The following is a 20,454-nucleotide window of genomic DNA, read 5'->3' as shown; positions in this document are numbered from 1 at the left end:
AAAGACACAGCAAGATTTTGTTAACGAGGAAACCGCAAATGCAGTAAAACCCCGGGACCTTGTCCAGAATTGAATACTCTCAGGATTAATCCGCTATACAAAATTTAAACCAACTTTGTATAGTTGAGACCAAGAAACTAAACCTATAGTTCACCTAGTTCCGTCTGTATCCCTGCACCTCCAACTTGCAATAATTCACGCACTTGAAACAATTCCTTTGGTTCGTATTCGAAATAGTAAAGGAACAAAAAATCTGTTCGGTAACAACTCTTTTCAAACAAGTGATATGAGTTTGACAAAAGACTCTTCTGTTTATCCCAATAAACTTCTTTGTCAAGTTATTAGATAAATCTATTAACAACTACCATTGTCCAAACTATGCAATCAATACTTTGAATCACAAAGAATTATATTGATGTCTATCTAGTCAACTAATCAATCAAGGTTATCACAAAGATAAACCGATTATAGTTGGATCCCCAGCCGATCAAGTTTTGTGCACACCAAAGATTATGAACTCAAATAAGAAATCTTCTTTGTCTTCAAATCTTCTTAGATCTTCAATAAACACCTGCACACAATCAACTTGAATCTCTTGTGATCAATCATACACAGAACGGAGTGTGTTAACAATGGATTATCACAAGACGTCTTTAGATCTACAAACAGTCTAAAGATCCCCGTCGAAACTTCGATATAGTTTGAGTGAATCTTATATCAGATGAGAAGATTCTCAAGCATAAACAAACTAGGTGCAATCAAGGTTCAACAACCGTTAGTCAATCAAATCAATCGGAAACTAATAATAAACTAAAATTATCTAGTTTCCCACCAACGATACTCGTAGAGCTTCCCAATCCCAAAAAAGTCTTTAAAACGAGCGGTCTTAAGAGATTTCTCCTAATTAGGGTACTTTCCTCTCCGAATAGACGGCTCCACCAGTAATAACACAACTAGGTAGTTTTGCTGGCTCTGAGGATTACTTTGCTCGAAATGCAAACTTCAATATTTATAGACCAAGAAAGTTTGGACACCAAGGAATTTTCAAAACCGAAAATATTCTCAAGATATGCAATATATTTCCAAACTTGGTTTTCATAATTCCTGGAAATGCTCTATCCAAATATTGACCAAAATCTCAGTAGAAAATCTCCAATTATTAAATGCACATTACCAATTTTTATTTTCTAAAGATATGCATTTAATTGCTGGAAATTAAAAGCATATAAAACTAAAAATCTTAATTAAAAGATTCTCAATTTATTTTGATCCGGGATTCTCCGTTATTTATTAAGGAATATCTTTGAACAATAAAAGATAAGAATTACTGCACATGTTCAAAGTATGTCGACATCTTGACTTTGTAAATCCTTTTTCATATTTACAATTTTGGAACCGATTTTCCACACTTCCTAATGAGTTTAGAATTGGTTCATGTGACTTCCAAGAACTATGTGATTGATTATCCTATCAAATCACCATTAATGGGTTTCACAGTTCTACCAAAAACACAAGGCTTCGGTTCTACCTCCATGTGGGTACTAGGACCGGTCACACTAGCTTTCCAAAAATTGGTTGACTAGGTACTAGGATCGGTTACCACATAATTATGGTATTTAACTTGTAATCGGTTGCACAAGTCATAGGATCGGTTACCAATTACTAAGCTTGTTGTACCTCTTACAAGGATCGATTCCACATGCTTTTGATCGGTTTCACCTCTTACTAGGATCGGTTCCCAAATGTCTAGAGTTGGTCATACCAATTATAATATATCGATCATACCATCTCAAGTGATTACTTAAGATCGATTTCACTAATAAAAGTCATAGCAATACGAAAGCCAGGCATTGTGAGTAGTTTTATCAAGATACATAAACAAGTTATGAGCGGTTATACTAAACACATATTGGTAATCCGAAGATTTGAAATGAATAACAATACCAATAATCCTAGAGATTTCCCTTTCGATTCATAAAACAAGTTTATGAATATTTTACTTCCTTTAAACGAATGTAAAACATTGTTTCCTAGGATGAAATCTTCACCCATACCCATGCATAATCACAATAGCATTTATACGATTATGTTGATGTCTTATATAAGAAGTTCAAAAGATAGGCGTTATATTTCGTATTATAATTCCTTAATACTACGTCTAACTAGAGTATAATCATTCACAGCTTCGCTGTTATGTTTTCAATATACACGACTTGAAAGATACTTTAGGAATGAAACAGTTCAAGTCAAAATATTACAAACTTCAAGAGGAAGGATGATGTCGTCGTTGTAGCTCTTTACTTCTTCACATTCGTCAATTCTTCAAGTAATACTTGTATGTCTCATATCCTAGTAACTTTCTAGCTAACCTATACGAAGTTAACTCTAGTAAATAAGTTTTGATTCACCAAAATCTGAAAACTAAACTTGACATACCAACGCTTGGTGGGTTCAACCGAGCTATGCTCTAAGAAGGACAAAACCTATTTCTTATACGAATATGCTATATGCACCCAGGTACAACCTGGTCAAAACATATATATTTACTATAAAACATGTATATCCATTATGCACTCGGTTGCAACCAAGCCAAAACTAATTTCTGATAAAAATATGTGTTATGCACTCAAGTGCATCCTATGTACTTCATAGATAAATCTATGTTTATCCTAGTAATCACCTATAATATAAGATACACAGCCAAAATTACTAGTTCACGATGTCGAACAATAATCCACCACCATTACCATCACATCCACAGTTAAAACATCAATCAAAAACAAGTTATAAGGAAGAAAAACAATTTGAACAACAGAAAATTCAAATGTTATCGCTGCACAAAGAAGAAGGTTCTTTTACCATTTTATTTTATTTTTTTGACTCAGGGAAAGCAAAGGTTGATAAGATAGGGCCCTTAAATGGGCATGAGGAGAAGAGTTTGATAAGATAGGGCCCGTAAATGGGCTCTCAATACCTGTTAGTTATAGTGTACATTTTTGTTTGTTTGTAAATTCATCTTCTCTTTGTTAGCACATGCAATATTAAAACGAATGCACTGCACAACCTAATGATACAGATCTCAGTTAGAGTTACAGAACACTGTAGTGCAGGTTAAGAAATGATGCAGTGTATGTTAACAGCTTTAGACATAACTTTCAGACATGTGTTTATCAGGTGACAGTTTATGTCACACATATGTTTCTATACGCGTAACATCTCTTCCATTAGTTAAGTCGGTAATTGTAAAACTATAAATGCTGCCTCATCAATTGTTACGTTTGCTATTTCGTTAATGAAATGAATTCTTTGATCACCATTACCACTTTGTCAATCCAACCAAAAGGGTGGATGCCAAAAGAGAAAATGCACCTACTTATTGGATCATTTTTAGTTTTATAACAAATAGTTGGTTTTCCCCAGTAGTTAAGTGGTAAGACTTAGGATCTTCTTCCCATAATTGCGCATGTGTTCGAACCCCATAGCCAGCATTTTTTGCTGCATGACGTAACAACAGTGGTTTGACTTTGAACAAGCACTTTTAGTCTTTTAGTTTGTTACATATGTTTTTTCTTTTTTTTGCTACACTGGCCTGCGGCCAAATAACTAAACAGACAAACTTTCTTCTCTGGTGTAAGCTCTTCTAGCAAGGTCCTCGCTGATCAAATGTCTAGCGACATCAAGAGATTGAGAAAGCCACACTCCTCCGATCACATTTGCAGCGCCTCCTTCAAATGTCATTATAATGGATGTAAAATTTAATGGTTTACAAATACAGGCTCATTATTGTGTTGTTATGGACGCGTGTGCATGATAACAAGACTCTTCACTTTTATGTTTGTGGTCGAAGCAAATTAGAACAATCCATATGGTTTATTATACAAAAAAAAAATGTACTTGTACGTACCAATCAACCTATTGTCTGGCTAGGCTTTCTATTCGAAAGAGGTGCCATTATAGTCAAATTTGTAACACAACCCCAAATATTTCCCTGTCCTCTAAACATCACCTATACGAGTCATCCACGATGGTAACAGTAACACACGCATAAGACACGGTATGTAAATCTTTCTATAGATTTATTGGACAAAAACAAAATTAAAGGTGCAGGAGGGAATAATGGGTATGATTCTGATAACGATACCCTTTTAAATCATAAACAAATTTAATAACACAATTTTAAAAGTTAGCAAATAACTTTTACTTTACTTTTTCTTTGATGGTGGGAAGGTAATCTTCTTTCAAAAAAATTATATTTCTAGAGGAAGAAACCGGAACCATTGTTAATGGGGTTTTAAATCCTTCATTATCAAAGAATCGAAATTTCAGGTTAAATAATATAACATTATTACGGATTATACACGGAATAGACACCGTTTGTATAATTCCTATTATGGAATATATATAATACGGCATTATTGCGAATCATAGTACAAAGTATGAACCATCACGACTTTGTGAATGAATTATGGGAATCTTTAATCGATAATCGAAATATTTCAACTCTTGTTGTTACTAATATACAATTGCATTATTGATTGCTTAATAATAATATAGTACCAATAATTGCAAGTACCAAGTCCATAGATCCAAATAATCAGTAGATTAATTGATTCCTAAGCATCAAAAAGAAATCAATAATGTCAGATTAAAATAAACAGGATTGATATAGGGAGATACCATATGGCACGGAGGTTACTAAATCGATAAAACATAAGAATCCTCATCGCTAGATCTTCTGGGTTGGTGACCCTCTATGGATTTTTTGGTGTCCCCTGTATCAATCATGGCAAAAAGAGATCACTAATATAATCTTATTAATTGACTCCTAAGCATCAAACTAATTCAACAATGTTTAGCTAGCATGCTCTCTTCTCTTATGTCAACGATCGATTATAGTTCCATCAGATGACTGCCATAAGGATATATATTTTTGCTAATCAAAGGACCAACATAGATGTGATGCTTTATGATAATAACGTTAAACTTGACTGCTAGTCATGCTAAGTACCTGCCTAGCATTGTAGTTAAAGCCCTAATCACACCCACTTTGACCGGTCAAACACTAGATGACCAATCCCCATCCCCCGCCATCTTATTCGTCGTGATGCTTCAAAAAAAAAAAAAAAAACTTTTTCGTGATGCAGCCATGGAGGCCGTTAAATGAAATCGTGAACACATATCGATGTAAGTTCATGCATCTAGCTAGGAGGCTATACTAGACAAGCATCGCTGGAGAAGGTTAGTTTTTCGATCAAATAAAAAGTTAGTTTAATGTGATTGACTCTATATTATTGTACGATCCAAAAATGTGTTGCGCTAAAACCCTGCGGAAGCGATTTGCACAGCTAAACAATGGTATTCCAAATATTGCAAAGAACACAAATTAAAGAAGATAAAAGAGACAAGAATTTACGAGGTTGAATCCTCGGGAAAAGACAAGAGATTTATATATTATCGTTTGGGAGAAAACATATAAACCCTAAGAGAGAAAGGAGAATTTTTTTGGTGTAATTTTTTAGGTTCTCTACTAGGCTATTTATATAGGTACATTACTTAGCCTACAAGATTTGGGTTTCATAACTTGTCCACAAAGTTCCTAGAATTTAGGATCAAGTAAACCAATTAAGAGTTATCATAAAACTCTTAATCCTAATCCTAACTCATAACCGACTAAAATTGGGTTTATCCCAATCTTTGGTCCACCGACTAAGTTTGGTGAGAGTTATCTAAAATCCTCCATCACCGACCTGACCCATATCCAACAATTCTCCACCTCGGATCATGCATTCATGCATGAGACGATCAATAACAAAATCACCTTCGTCTTCCAACGTCGATTGCGCCATAGGCTGCCTACGTATCCTCTGCAAGGAATCAAACCGACCGTAGTTCAATCAATGTCCTTGCTAGAATGCCTCCACCAGGTTCCTAAGAACCTCTACCCCAAAGGGTATCACCAAACCGGAAGAATGTGGATCAATTTCGAGCAATGACGAAACTTGACCCCAGATACTATTTTCGTTAACATATCAGCTGGATTGTCTTTGGTATCGATCTTCACAAGTAGAATGTCTTCTTCTTCCAGAATTTCTCTAACAAAGTGAAATCGAACATCTATATGTTTGGTTCTGGCATGATGCACTTGATTCTTAGCCAAGTAAATTGCACTAAGACTATCACAATGCACAGGCAGTTGTTCCTGCACAACACCCAAGTCATCTAGCAAACCCTGTAACCATATAGCCTCCTTAAATGCTTCAGTCACTGCCATATACTCTGCTTCAGTAGTTGAGAGAGCCACAATAGACTGCAAAATCTATCTCCAACTAACCGGTGCTCCAGCCAAGGTAAATACATACCCTGTAGTTGAACGCCTCTTGTCCAAATCACCAGCATAGTCAGAATCCACATAACCAACACATAGCTGATTGTTCCCATCTTCCTTCACAAACTCCAAGCCAACATCAACAGTACCATAAAGATACCTCAAAATCCATTTCACAGCTTTCCAATGTCCTTTACCAGGATTATGCATATAACGGCTGATCATACTTACTCCATGTGAAATATCCGGCCTTGTACATACCATCGCATACATCAAGCTACCAACAGAACTAGCATATGGGACTTGGGCCATATACTCACGCTCTTCTTCAGTAGTGGGAGACATATCAGAACTCAACTTAAAATGAGGACCAAGGGGAGTACTTACAGATTTAGTTCCTTCGCAGATACCAAATTTCTGTAACATTTTCTTCAAGTATTCCTTTTGAGACAAACAAACTTTACCCTTCTTTCTGTCACGTTGAATCTCCATGCCAAGAATCTTCTTAGCTTCTCCCAGATCTTTCAACTCGAACTCAGTTGACAATTTTTGCTTCAAATTATCAATCTCTTTCTTGTTATTCGATGCTATCAGCATATCATCGACATACAAGAGCAAATATATGAAAGACCCATCACGTAGCTTCTTGAAGTATACACAATGGTCATAGTGACTTCTTGTGTATGTCTGGCCAATCATAAACTGATCAAATCGCTTATACCACTGTCTTGGATACTATTTCAGCCCATACAACGATTTCTTCAGCTTGCATACACAATCTTCTCTTCCAGCAACTTTGAACCCACTCGGCTGAGTCATATAAATCTCATCTTCTAGATCACCATGTAAGAACGCCGTCTTCCCATCTAGCTGAACTAAGTCTAAATCATACTGCGCTACCAAGGCCAACAAAATTCGGATTGATGAGTGTTTCACAACTGGAGAGAACACCTCATTATAGTCAATCCCTTCCTTTTGGGCATAACCTTTTGCAACTAACCTTGCCTTGTAGCGTGCTTGATTCATCTGAGATCCTTCTTTCTTAGCATATACCCATTTGCACCCAATGGCCTTCTTACCGTTCGGAAGCTTCGTAAGAATCCATGTGACATTCTTGTAAAGAGACTTCATCTCATCCTGCATAGCAGCTTCCGATTCATGACGCTCTACACTGTGTATAGCTTCAAAATAGGTATTAGGAATACCTTCTTCAACAACTGGTAATGCATAAGCTATAAAATCATTCATCCAACCAGGTTTCCTGATTGATCTTCTCGGTTTGCTGGTTGCTATGGTCTCAGTGACCGTAGCTTCTGTATCTTCCACTGCTTCATGTTCCTCTTCATAAACATCGTCACTATCATTTGGAACTTCAGTAGTTACCTCCCTTGTAGACGTCACGCCTTCCGAAGTAGTCGTAACAGATACATACTTAGCTGGAATTAGTGGAGTTGCATAAATCTCCACCTGCTGCAAAGGCTCACTAGTATTGGTGCTTCTTTTCTCCACCTGCTGAGAACCCCAAGACTTTACCATAGACGCTTCATCAAATGTAACATCTCTACTCATGACTATCTTCTTCTCTACTGGATTCCAAATTTTGAACCCTTTCACGCCTTTCTTCACACCCATAAAGATGCCTTTAACAGCACGACTATCAAGCTTGTTTTCACTAACATGATACCAAGCAGCACAACCAATGATATGAATTGAGTCATAGTCATAAGATGGTTTATCATACCACTTCTCCATCGGATTTTTACCTTTTAATGCAGCTGATGGCAACTTATTAATGAGGAAGCACGCATATGTAACTGCCTCAGCCCAAAACGCTTTACCTAATCCAGCATTAGATAACATACATCGTACATTCTCCAGCAAAGTACGATTCATGCGTTCAGCTACCCCATTTTGTTGCGATGTATTCTTAACTGTGAAATGCCTATGTATTCCCTCATCCTGACATACTTGCAAGAATAGATCACTTTTGTACTCTCCACCATTGTCCTAACGTAGTACCTTGATCTTTCTGCCAGTTTGAGTCTCAGTTGCCTTTTTCCACCTCACAAAGACTTCTAGGACTTCATCCTTATGCCTCATGGTGTACACCCATACTCGCCTAGAATATTCATAAATGAAAGACACGAACCAATGTTTCCCTCCCAATGATGCATTCTTGGAGGGACCCCAAACATCTGAGTGAACATAATCAAGAACTCCACTAGTGTTGTGGATTGTTGTGCCAAAGATTGTTCTTGTTTTCTTTCCTTGCACACAATGTTCACAAAACTCTAATTTGCAGGCAATAGCACCTTTCAATAAATCTTGACGAATTAAAGAGTGTAACGACTTATCACCTGGATGTGCAAGTCGCATATGCCATAACTTCGTGGTCTCCATCGCTGCAGTCTCGATGTGTTCAGAAATTGACACATCTCCTGTTACTGTACTCCCAGTTAAGTAGTACAAGTTATGATGCCTTGTGCCCTTCATGATTACCAACGATCCAGAGATTATCTTTAGAATGCCATTTTCAGCGACTAACTTGTAGCCCTTAGCTTCCAAAGTTCCGAGCGAAATCAGATTCTTCTTCACAGCAGGTACGAACCTTACTTCCTTTAGTTCTCGAACCATACCATCATGCATCTTGATTCGAACACTACCAATCCCGATCACCCTGCAGGTATGATTATTCCCCATACGTACTTCTCCATCAAACTTCTCGAAGCTTGAGAACCAGTCCCGATGAGGACATATGTGATAAGTAGCACCAGAATCTAGTACCCATGTACCGTCAGTTACGATACAAGCTGATGGTGTCACAATCAGTGAGAAATCCGAAGCTACATCTGAATCATCACTTGCCTTAGCAATGTTCACCTCGGTCTTGTTGTTATCTCCTTCTCTATCTTTACGCTTGGTACAATCCTTAGCCCAATGGCCAAAGTCATGACACCATGCACATTCATCCTTCTGCAGACGCGCTCTTGACTTTGAACGCCCTTTCACTTTCCCACGATCACCATTCTTCTTTCTCCTGTCTGTTGAGCGACCTCTTGCAAGAAGCAAGTCACTGTTAGCTTCACTTGACAGGTCTTCACGGTCCATCTTCCTGAACTCCTCACTACGCAATGCTGTAGTGACCTCAGCGTATGTCATCTTATCCTTGCCATGCATTAAAGCCTTAATCACGGGTTCATACCTTTCAGGAAGAGAGTTTATCAGACACAAAGCTTGTTCCTCGTCGTTGATCTTCTCATCATAGTTAACTAACTCAGCAAGAAGTTTATTATATGAATCCAGGTGTTCTGTTAGAGTTGCACCTTTCTTCAGGTTATAGCGATACAAATTTCTCTTAAGATGTATTCTATTAGCCACGTTCTTCACAAGGTACTCCTTCCCTAGCTTTTCCCAGAGATCCTTAGCTGAAGTCTCGTGCTGATAATTAACTCTTACTGATGTTGCTAAACACCCACGAATCGAACCCAGACATAATTTATTCATCTTGTCCCACTTCTTGTCAGACATCTCCGCTGGCCGACCTTCTAGAGCTTCTTCTAGGTCAAGATGAACAAGAGCATCCATTACGTTTGTTCTCCATGAACCAAAGTAACTTTTAAACCTTCAGTTGTGATCTATGAGAATCCAGTATTTCTTCTTTTGTTTCTTTATCTTTACTTGTGGACTCTGAATGTTCTCCTAAAGGATCTTTCGGATCAACTGGATCTTTCCCGTCAACCATTGTTCACAAACAACCAAATATAGATAAAAAAACTAAACTTTGAGATCAGAATTACCTCAAACAACTTCAGAAAAAAATACTCCCGCTGCAATATTATGAATACCGAAAATTCCAAGAACCTAACCCGAGCTCTTGATGCCAATTGTTGCGCTAAAACCCTGGGGAAGCGATTTGCATAGCTACACAATGGTACTCCAAATATTGCAAAGAACACAAACTAAAGAAGATAAAAGAGACAAGAATTTAACGAGGTTGAATCCTCGGGAAAAAATAAGAGATTTATATATTATCGTTTGGGAGAAAACATATAAACCCTAAGAGAGAAAGAAGAATTTTTTTGGTGTAATTTTCTAGGTTCTCTACTAGGCTATTTATATAGGTACATTACTTAGCCTACAAGACTAGGGTTTCATAACTTGTCCACAAAGTTCCTAGAATTTAGGATAAAGTAAACCAATTAAGAATTATCATAAAACTCTTAATCCTAATCCTAATTCATAACCGACTAAAATTGGGTTTATCCCAATCTTTGGTCCACCCACTAAGTTTGGTGAGAGTTATCTAAACACCTCCATCACCGACCTGACCCAGATCCAGTAAAATGCAGAACGATCTTTCAAATAAGCGTTGAAGTTAAAATCCTTGAACCTTTCATGGGAGTTTTCCTTCAAACGCCACCGACTTAGTTTCATGTTAAACTTGTTAACTCTCTATAGGTTGTTTGTTAACAACTCCTCTTTTGAATATATTTATAAGAAATGAAGACTCTATCAACCTTTGTACTCCCATAAATTAAACAAGGCTGCTGCTGGTGAACAAATAAGTCCAAACAAATCAAAAAATCTGAAAAATGGGAGACTTTGATCAGAAGAGTAATGAGATCGGAGATGCTGCGCCATCGACTGAACAAGTCGAGAAGGGATTGAAAGAACGGAAGGTTTCCTGGGGAAAGCTTGGTCGTATAGATTCACTGAACAGGGAAGCTGGAAAAGTTTCTAATGAACCAGGCCATAAGAATAAGGTTTGCCTTGTTACCAGATCCTATATATAAGATTTTACCATCGATCTTAGTTCTGCAAAGTTTGTTGATCTTGATGTTTGCGTCTGTATCTAACAGTTGGACTGGAAAACGACACTGAGCTTGGCGTTCCAAAGTGTTGGAGTGATTTATGGAGACGTAGGAACATCTCCACTTTACGTGTACTCCAGCACCTTCTTGGATGGGATCAAGCATGACGACGACTTGCTGGGTGTTTTGTCTCTCATCATTTATACATTAGCAATCTCGCCGATGATTAAATACGTATTTATCGTTTTGTGGGCTAATGACCACGGCAACGGTGAGTTCGTTTTTTCAACTTTCCTGCTATTTTAAGTCCCATGCCGCGATAAGAACACACACAAACGGTGAAATTTGGTATTAGTACCAATATTCATTGTTGTCGAATGTCGATGTCGTGATTGTCTTTGCAGTATATCTTTCTCAAATGTACAAATATTTCCACTTATATGAAGGCTGACAAATTATTCATGACTACTGTAGGAGGAACTTTTGCACTATATTCCTTGATATGCCGCTACGCGAAGGTAGGATTAATACCTAATCAGCAGCCAGAGGATAGGGAGCTATCACACTATAAACTGGACAAACCATCAAGCCAGTTGAAGAGAGCTCAAAAGATAAAAGAAAGACTAGAGAACAGTAAAGCTATGCAAATTTCACTCTTCTGTCTCACAATCTTAGGGATTGGCATGATTATTGGAGATGGAATTTTGACTCCAGCCATCTCAGGTGAGCTTAGTTACTCTGAATTCGGTCAGATATTTGTTTCGGGTGATTTACTTATGCAAAACATCTGTATAACTGAAGATAATTGAAATTGTATATGTTACAGTGCTTTCCGCAGTTGGTGGCATCAAGTCGTCGGCAAAATCTCTTAATCAAGGTAGATTTGAATTGCAAATCAATAACGTATCTTCTAAAATGAAATGGACCTTTTCATTTAACTGCATTTTGTCTTGACTATTTTCTCTTTGCTTTGACTGTTTAGATGCCGTCGTCTGGATTTCCGTGGTAATTTTGCTCCTTCTGTTCTCTGCACAACGGTACGGCACAGACAAAGTTGGCAGCACGTTTGCTCCAATCATCCTTGTATGGTTTGCGTTCATCAGTCTCATTGGTCTCTACAATTTATTCAAGCATGATGTGACTGTATTACGTGCTTTCAATCCAATGTACATAATACGCTATTTCCAACGAAATGGCAAGAATGCATGGATATCTCTTGGTGGGGTTGTGCTGTGCATTACAGGTAAGTGATATTGATCATTTTTTTTTTCTCATAAGATGCATAAACTTAACAGCTGATTTCCTAAGTATGAGTACTATATCTAACAGGAACTGAAGCTATGTTTGCTGATCTCGGTCATTTCTCCGTCCGAGCAATTCAAGTATGTTTTGGGAAACTCTTGAAAAAAAATCTAAAAATTAATAGGGGTTAATACTAACTACGTTTTAAAAAAAAAAAAACAGATACTTTTACTTTTTCATTTTAGCCTATTCTCTCTTTTTTTTAAATGGAGGGAGTAATTTAAAAGGAAAGGACATGAGCTAAAAATTGCTTTTCTTTACCATGGTATTGCAGATCAGTTTCTCCGGGGTTGTTTTTCCGGCACTACTATCCTGTTATATTGGGCAAGCTGCGTACCTTTCCAAATACAAGGATGACGTTCATGATACTTTTTACAAGTCAATTCCAAGTAAGCCAATCTAAACTGAAGTCATAGTATTAGTTCTTCTTGCACACAGTCTTGAAAACAATAGGCTAATCTCATAACCAATCGACTTCTTCTTAATAACAGAGCCAATATACTGGCCAACCTTCGTTGTTGCTGTTGCTGCTGCAATTATTGCTAGCCAAGCTATGATATCCGCAGCTTTTTCAATCATAACACAAGCTCTAAGTCTTGGGGCCTTTCCGAGGGTTAAAGTTGTTCACACTTCTACCAAGTATGAAGGACAGGTTTACATTCCTGAGCTCAACTACTTTATCATGATTGCCACTGTTCTAGTCACACTTATATTCCGGACTACCGAACAGATCGGTAATGCATATGGTAAGTTAACAAATTTTAATAATTTTGGTAAGCGTATCAAGAACATCATGATTGGCTATATATGTCGATTGTCGATAGCATTTCATGAACCTCATTTCAAAATTTAACTTTGTGCATGCAGGAATCGCGGTGCTTTCTGTGATGGTAATCACAACTCATATGGTCACTCTCATAATGCTATTCATTTGGAAAACAAGCATCTGGCTGGTAGCACTATTTTATATAGTGTTAGCTTCAATTGAATTGACATATTTATCTGCAGTCCTATCTAAATTCACAAAAGGAGGTTACCTTCCTGTGGCATTAGCGCTAATTCTTATGTCAATGATGGGCATATGGCACTATGTTCACAAGAAAAGATATATGTTTGAGCTTAAAAACAAAGTGTCTGGCGAGTTTGTCAGAGATCTTGTCAAGAACGAAAATGTAAACAGGATTCCTGGGATAGGTCTTCTATACTCCGAGCTTGTACAAGGCATCCCACCCATATTCCCACACTTTATTGCCAATATACCATCCGTACATTCAGTCTTGGTGTTTGTTTCGATAAAACGGATCCCAGTCAGTAAAGTGGCAGCGGAGGAACGTTTTCTTTTCAGACAGGTTGAACGGAAAGACTACCGAATGTTCCGTTGTGTGGCACGTTACGGATATAATGATGCTGTCGCAAAATCAGAAGAGTTTGAGCAAGATTTGGTCCAAAATATGAAAGAGTTCATCCGATATGAGTCTTATGTTCTAGAATATGGATCTACTGGAAATACAAACACAAACCAGTTAGCTGCAGAAGTGGTTAGCGTTCCCCATTCAGGTCAGATTGCAGCTGCTGGAACTCCGTCGTCGAATTCATCCAGTGGAATTCATACTGCGCCACTCGTAGATGCTGACAAAGAAATAGAGTTTGTACAGAAAGCAATGGAAAAGGGTGTGGTGTACCTACTAGGAGAAACAGAAGTGGTGGCAGAGGAGAACTCCTCTATACTTAAGCGGGCTGTGGTTAACTACTTCTACCATTTCCTGAGAAAGAATCTTAGGGAAAGTGACAAGTTATTGTCGATCCCAAATCGCAAGCTTCTTAAGGTTGGTATGACATATGAGATATAACTATGTTTTGAAGAAGCTGGTCTCTTACCACAGGGTCATCTAAACCAACAATGGCTCTATAATTGGGTGCGTGTGTTTGTGCATGTGTGAAGCCAATTAATCTGGCTCAATATGAGACCAGCTAATTAAGCTGGTTTCTTACTACACTTGAGTGCTGCTTAAAAGCAGTTTTACGTATATAAAAGTTTTAATGTTTGTTTCCTTGAAGTTAATTTATCTGGGTGGTGGTTTTTATTGTAAGTTGAATCCTTTTTTTTTCTGTTACTTCTTCAAGTTGCTTCTTGGCAACTAGCTCATGAACATGGTGGAATGTTATCTCTAATTCTCTATATGCTCAAATTTTGGGTTACGATACTCACACCAAAACTAGTTTATATCTATTCTTCCAATGAAACAGGTTTTCACTTCATTTTTATTCTTGGCCAAAAATCAAGTTTCCCTTCCAATGACATTGTTTACCCATAATTGACTTTATCTCTGCTTTTAAAAGCTCATGGTTTGCGGTAGAATATAACTACTTTATTTATGAGATGTTGAGATGCAAAAATGCAATACATTGTACACACGACATGATGTAGTAAAACAAATACTTTCGAGAAAGAGTTTTTGATTGCTAATTAATTATGCCTAATTGACGACAAAGTATGAATTCTTTTCTTAATAACCTCTCATGTATTCCATGGCAATTTAAGTGTTACGCTAATGCACTTTTTTGATAATTACACTCACCAGGACTAATAGGATATGTGATAGTGAAAAGGAATTTACATATCCCTAATTTGAACTGGCATTAGTCTTTTTGTGCACATTTCATTGAAGATCGTTAATTAGACATACTACCTCTGTTTCACAAAATTGACTTGTTTCATGTGTAATTTGTACATGAAACAAACCTATCATTTTGAAACAGAGAAAGTAATATTTTTCCTGAATATTTTGAATCCTGTATAGTATGACTAGACCACTAATATCTACTTGCGTTCAGTTTAGAATTTTCCGAAGAAATTACACATTACCATATTCAGTTTAGGACAGGTACTAATCACAATTCAAACGGGGTTAACATTTTATACAACCATTAGACCAAACTACTCGTGTATCTTAACCATCTAAAGTATTTTGTAAATTTCGAGGTTACATTGTCATGAACAACTATTGTACGTATAACACAGCAAACAGATATTAATTGATAAAAGAAATACTATTGTCGTTGAAGTGTTATTTCCACCTTTTCTTTTAGTAACCTTCGAAAAAAAATACTTAGCAACTCCCTCAAGCAGACATACTTTTATTGTGTTTGGATACGAAAACCAAACGTGTTTCTGTTGTCCTAAAAACTAAAATCAATCACAGAAATAAAAAGCAAAAACAATTTGTTTCATAAAAAAAATAACTATTTTACTTCTAGAAATTACTCCGAACTTGCATTCATTAACAAAAAAAAGCATGACATTCTAAAAGCCGGAGAGGCTATTTATTATATATTATCCAACAACCATAATTTTTTGATTAATTCTTTAGACACACAAATTCTATGCTTTGTTTGGTATCATTTTTTCCTGGTGGGGGTCATTTTTTATTTTCTAATAAAAGAAGATTCATTCTATAATGCAGAACAGAGACACAGCTTATGGCAATTAGGTGCAACTCGCTCTACTTGCCAACTAGGTTTTACATGTTATTTATGTACTGTTTTACCCAAACTTATGATTTACGCGGCTATGCCTACTATTTGTGTTTTACAACCGCGTAGTAGAAATTTTCTTTTCATTTTTGTGCCACTTACCAGCTGGCTCTGTCCCACCATGTGCCAAGGTTTCTATCCGGGGCTAAATAGTCCAACCATAAAATAAAGTGTGCATGCTATTGTTTGCCCTTTATATAGTACAGAATTGATGTGCGTAAAATCTCATTCCTTCGTCTAAAGTGAGAGTGGAGGAAGTAAACTCTGAACTGAAAATAGGAGACTTAGATCAGAAGAGTGATGAGATCAACAACGGAGATATTGAAGCGCCAACGACAGAAAAAATCGAGAAAGGATTGAAAGAACGAAAGGTCTCATGGGGAAAGCTTGGCCGTGTAGACTCATTGAACTTGGAAGCTGGAAAAGTTTCTAATGATCCAGGCCATAAATACAAGGTTTGCTCCCGTTTACCATCTTCTTTTATTCGCCAAGTTTGCTGTTCATATAAAATTCTTGTTTATAATTTCTAACAAAATGAGGAACTTCCTCTCCAAAAAACCATCAGAGAAAAGCGAGTCGCAGAGATCTAAGTCTCCTTATTAAGTTCCCTGTTTTATGGGTTTTGGATCTTCTTATGATGATCACATGGAATGTTGTGATTGGTAGTAATGGTCGAATCTTAAATTAGTTCATATTTGTGGAAAAAATCATGTCATGTGGTAATAATGTTGGTATTCATTTTGATCTTTAATGGTTTTATACCCGGTATGATTTGAAATAATCCCTGTAAGATATATTAGATAGTATTTTTCGGAGAAAAATAAAAGGTTAAATGATCTCTAACAAGTTTTCCCATCTTGATGCATTTGCCTGCTTGTTTATGTAAATGCAACAGTTGGACCGGAAAACAACACTGAGTTTAGCGTTCCAGACTGTTGGAGTCATTTACGGAGACATTGGAACATCTCCACTTTACGTCTACTCGAGTACCTTTACGAATGGGATCAAGAACAAGGATGACTTGCTTGGTGTTTTGTCTCTCATCATTTATACATTAGCAATTTCACCGATGATTAAATATGTCTGTATCGTTTTATGGGCCAACGATCACGGCAATGGTGAGTTCCATAAAGCAGTAATAGCAGATACAGAACACTGAAGATTTGTATAAATATTTCCAAATTTGAAGGTTTATAACTTATTGACTACTGCAGGAGGAACTTTTGCACTCTATTCCTTGATATGCCGCTATGCAAAGGTAGGCTTAATGCCTAATCAGCAGCCAGAGGACAGGGAGCTATCTCACTATAAACTGGGCAAACCATCAAACCAGCTGAGGAGAGCTCAAAAGATAAAACACACACTAGAGAACAGTAAAGTCATTCAAATTATTCTCTTTTGTCTCACAATCTTGGGGGTTTCCATGGTTATTGGAGATGGAATTCTGACTCCAAGCATCTCAGGTGATCTTTAGTCCTCTAAATTTAGTCAGGTATTTTATATGCGTATCTGTGTACATGATGACAATGAAATCGTATATGTTACAGTGTTGTCGGCAGTTGGTGGCATCAAGCAGAGGGATAATCTTAATCAAGGTATATTTGCGTTGCAAATCAAGACTTTAAGACTGAACTGCACTGCACTGAACCAGATCAAAACACATTAACTACGTACTCTATTAATAAATTATTAGTAAAGAAAATGAAATGGTCTCTTTTATTTAACTGCTTTCTGTCTTGACTATTTTTCTTTGGTTTGACTACTTAGATGCCGTCGTCTGGATTTCCGTTGTAATCTTGATCCTTCTCTTCTCCGCTCAACAGTTTGGCACAGACAAAGTTGGCAGCACATTTGCTCCAATCATACTTGTATGGTTTACTTTCATTAGTGGCATTGCTCTCTACAATTTAATCAAGCATGATGTGACTGTTTTACGTTCTTTTAATCCAATGTACATAATACAATACTTCCAACGAAATGGTAAGACAGCTTGGCTATCTCTTGGCGGGGTTGTGCTGTGTGTGACAGGTAATTAAGTAACGTTAACCTTTTTCTTTAAAAGGTTCATACCTTCAACACAGCTTATTTGATTAAGTATGAATATGATTTCAAACAGGGACTGAAGCTATGTTTGCTGATCTCGGTCATTTCTCCGTCCGAGCAATTCAAGTATGTATTGGAGATCTCCATGATCTTGGTTAGGGGGAACAGGTCTAAGTAGAAAAAAGTTAACATGTTAGAATGACAGGCGACGATCTAAATGTACTGTTATTTACATTGGAATTGCAGGTTAGTTTCTCCGGGGTTGTTTTTCCTGCACTACTTGCATGTTACATTGGGAAAGCTGCATATCTCTCCAAATTCCCGAATGATGTTCACGATACTTTTTACAAATCAATTCCAAGTAAGTCACTCTAAGATGCAATCATGGTATTAATTCTTATACAGTCTTGAAAAGAATAGGCTAATCTCAGAACCAAATAACTTGTTCTTAATGGCAGAACCAATATATATATATATTGGCCAACCTTTGTTATTGCTGTTGCTGCTGCAATTATTGCCAGCCAAGCTATGATATCGGCAGCATTTTCAATCATAACACAAGCTCTAAGTCTAGGGGCCTTTCCGAGGGTTAAAGTGGTTCACACTTCTGCCAAGTTTGAAGGACAGGTTTACATTCCTGAGCTCAACTACTTTATTATGATTGCCACTGTCCTCATCACACTTGTATTCCGGACTACCGAACAGATTGGTAATGCATATGGTAAGTTATGTTTCTTACTGGATCAGCGAATTAATTTTCAAGTGTTCCATAATTCTCATTTCAAAATTTAATTTTGTGCAGGAATTGCGGTGGTTTCTGTGATGGTAATCACAACTAATTTGGTTACTCTTATAATGTTATTCATTTGGAAAACAAGCATATGGCTGGTAGCACTATTCTACATAGTGTTGGTTTCAATTGAAGCGACATATTTATCAGCAGTCCTATATAAGTTCACAAAAGGAGGTTACCTTCCAGTGGCATTAGCACTAGTCCTCATGGCAATGATGGGTACATGGCACTATGTTCACAAGAAAAGATACATGTTTGAGCTTAAAAACAAAGTTTCTGGCGAGTTTGTCAGAGATCTTGTCAAGCACCGAGATGTAAACAGAATTCCTGGTATAAGTTTACTATATTCCGAGCTCGTACAAGGCATCCCACCGATATTCCGACACTTCGTTGAAAATATACCATCTATACATTTAGTGTTGGTGTTTGTTTCAATAAAACGGATCCCAGTCAGTAAAGTGGCAGCCGAGGAACGTTTTATTTTCAGACAGGTTGAACAAAAAGAGTACCGAATGTTCCGTTGTCTGGCGCATTATGGATATGACGACATTGTTGGCAATTCAGATGATTTTGAGCAAGATTTGGTCAAAAATTTGAAAGAGTTCATTCTCTACGAGTCTTACGTTCTAGAATACGGATCTACTGAAGACACGACAAATACAAACCAGTTAGCTGAAGAACTGGCTAGCGCTCCCCATTCTTGTCAGATTGCACCTTCTGGAACTCGGTCATCAAATTCATCTAGTGGAATCCAAACCCTGCCGCTCCAAGCAGCAGCCAAAGAGATAGAGTTTATAAAGAAAGCAATGGATAAGGGTGTGGTGTACTTGCTCGGAGAAACAGAAGTTAATTATTTTTACCATTTTCTTAGAAATAATCTAATGGAAAGCGACAAGTTATTGTCCATTCCACATCACAAGCTTCTCCGGGTTGGTATGACATATGAGATATAAGTATAGCTTATGAAACTGGTCTCTTGCCACAGGGTCATCCGAAAAAAACAACGGCTCGATAATAGGGTGTCTGTGTTTGTAGGTTTTACTTGGGTGCTGCCTAAAAGAAGTTCTACGTATATAAATGTTTTTCAATCTTTGTCTCCTTGAAGTTAATCTGGGTGGTGGTATTTATTGTAAGTTGGATGTTTCTGCGTCTTCTTCAAGTTGCTTCTTGGCGACTAACTCACGGACATAGTGAAATGATATCTCAAAATTGACAATTATGCTTCATCCTGTTATGATGAAATATTGGATTAGCACTAAGATAAGTAGCGCCCATGTTATCTCACCATAATAAGGTTCGAGGAGAGAAAAATTGTTATTCATCCATACGAAACTGGGACTTGAGCTGATTGTTGAGATTATTAGTCTCACATTGTATGGGCAATTAAGATCCTGCGGTTTATAATTTCTTAGGGCCTCTCCACTCACTGCCAATTGGTTTTGAGTTGGATGCCCGTATTTTAACATGGTATCAGAGCAGGCTATTTGTGACGAGTCTTTGACCGCGCCTTTACTCTGCGTCACCCGATTTAATTGTCCACGTGTTAGACTCAACGAGGCTACACGTGAGGGGCATGTTGAGATTATTAGTCTCACATTGTTGGGCAATCTAAGATCCTGCAGTTTATAATCCTGCGGCCACTCCAC

General features: G+C 37.3%; 2 protein-coding genes across 2 annotated transcripts; both read left to right on the top strand.

The window, feature by feature from the left end:
• Positions 1-10,832: 10,832 nt before the first annotated feature.
• LOC113353344 (potassium transporter 5-like) lies at positions 10,833-14,617 on the top strand. Its single transcript, XM_026596982.1, has 9 exons — positions 10,833-11,088; positions 11,185-11,407; positions 11,611-11,859; positions 11,963-12,013; positions 12,119-12,379; positions 12,466-12,518; positions 12,713-12,827; positions 12,930-13,184; positions 13,306-14,617. Exons 1-9 carry the CDS (start codon positions 10,918-10,920, stop codon positions 14,286-14,288), a joined length of 2,361 nt encoding a protein of 786 aa, XP_026452767.1. The 5' UTR covers positions 10,833-10,917; the 3' UTR covers positions 14,289-14,617.
• A 1,279-nt stretch (positions 14,618-15,896) lies between these two features.
• Positions 15,897-20,106, top strand: LOC113351118 (potassium transporter 5-like). The gene is made up of 10 exons (XM_026595169.1): positions 15,897-15,921; positions 16,216-16,427; positions 16,868-17,090; positions 17,187-17,435; positions 17,520-17,567; positions 17,740-18,000; positions 18,089-18,141; positions 18,262-18,380; positions 18,474-18,736; positions 18,818-20,106. Exons 1-10 carry the CDS (start codon positions 15,897-15,899, stop codon positions 19,759-19,761), a joined length of 2,397 nt encoding a protein of 798 aa, XP_026450954.1. The 3' UTR covers positions 19,762-20,106.
• The last annotated feature ends 348 nt before the right edge of the window (positions 20,107-20,454 follow it).

This window comes from Papaver somniferum, chromosome 2, assembly GCF_003573695.1.
Source record: "Papaver somniferum cultivar HN1 chromosome 2, ASM357369v1, whole genome shotgun sequence".
NCBI lineage: Eukaryota > Viridiplantae > Streptophyta > Magnoliopsida > Ranunculales > Papaveraceae > Papaver > Papaver somniferum.
Note: the sequence above shows the minus strand (reverse complement) of the source record. Positions and strands in the feature narration are given on the sequence as shown.

Bases quoted from the DNA above. Each gene is read 5' to 3' on its own strand.
- LOC113353344 (XM_026596982.1), top strand. From the start codon at position 10,918: ATGGGAGACTTTGATCAGAAGAGTAATGAGATCGGAGATGCTGCGCCA. The intron at 12,519-12,712 runs GTATGTTTTGGG...ATGGTATTGCAG, and splicing joins TCTCCGTCCGAGCAATTCAA to ATCAGTTTCTCCGGGGTTGT. The intron at 12,828-12,929 runs GTAAGCCAATCT...TCTTAATAACAG, and splicing joins TTTTTACAAGTCAATTCCAA to AGCCAATATACTGGCCAACC.
- LOC113351118 (XM_026595169.1), top strand. From the start codon at position 15,897: ATGCAGAACAGAGACACAGCTTATG. The intron at 15,922-16,215 runs GCAATTAGGTGC...CTTCGTCTAAAG, and splicing joins GAACAGAGACACAGCTTATG to TGAGAGTGGAGGAAGTAAAC. The intron at 17,568-17,739 runs GTATATTTGCGT...TTGACTACTTAG, and splicing joins GAGGGATAATCTTAATCAAG to ATGCCGTCGTCTGGATTTCC.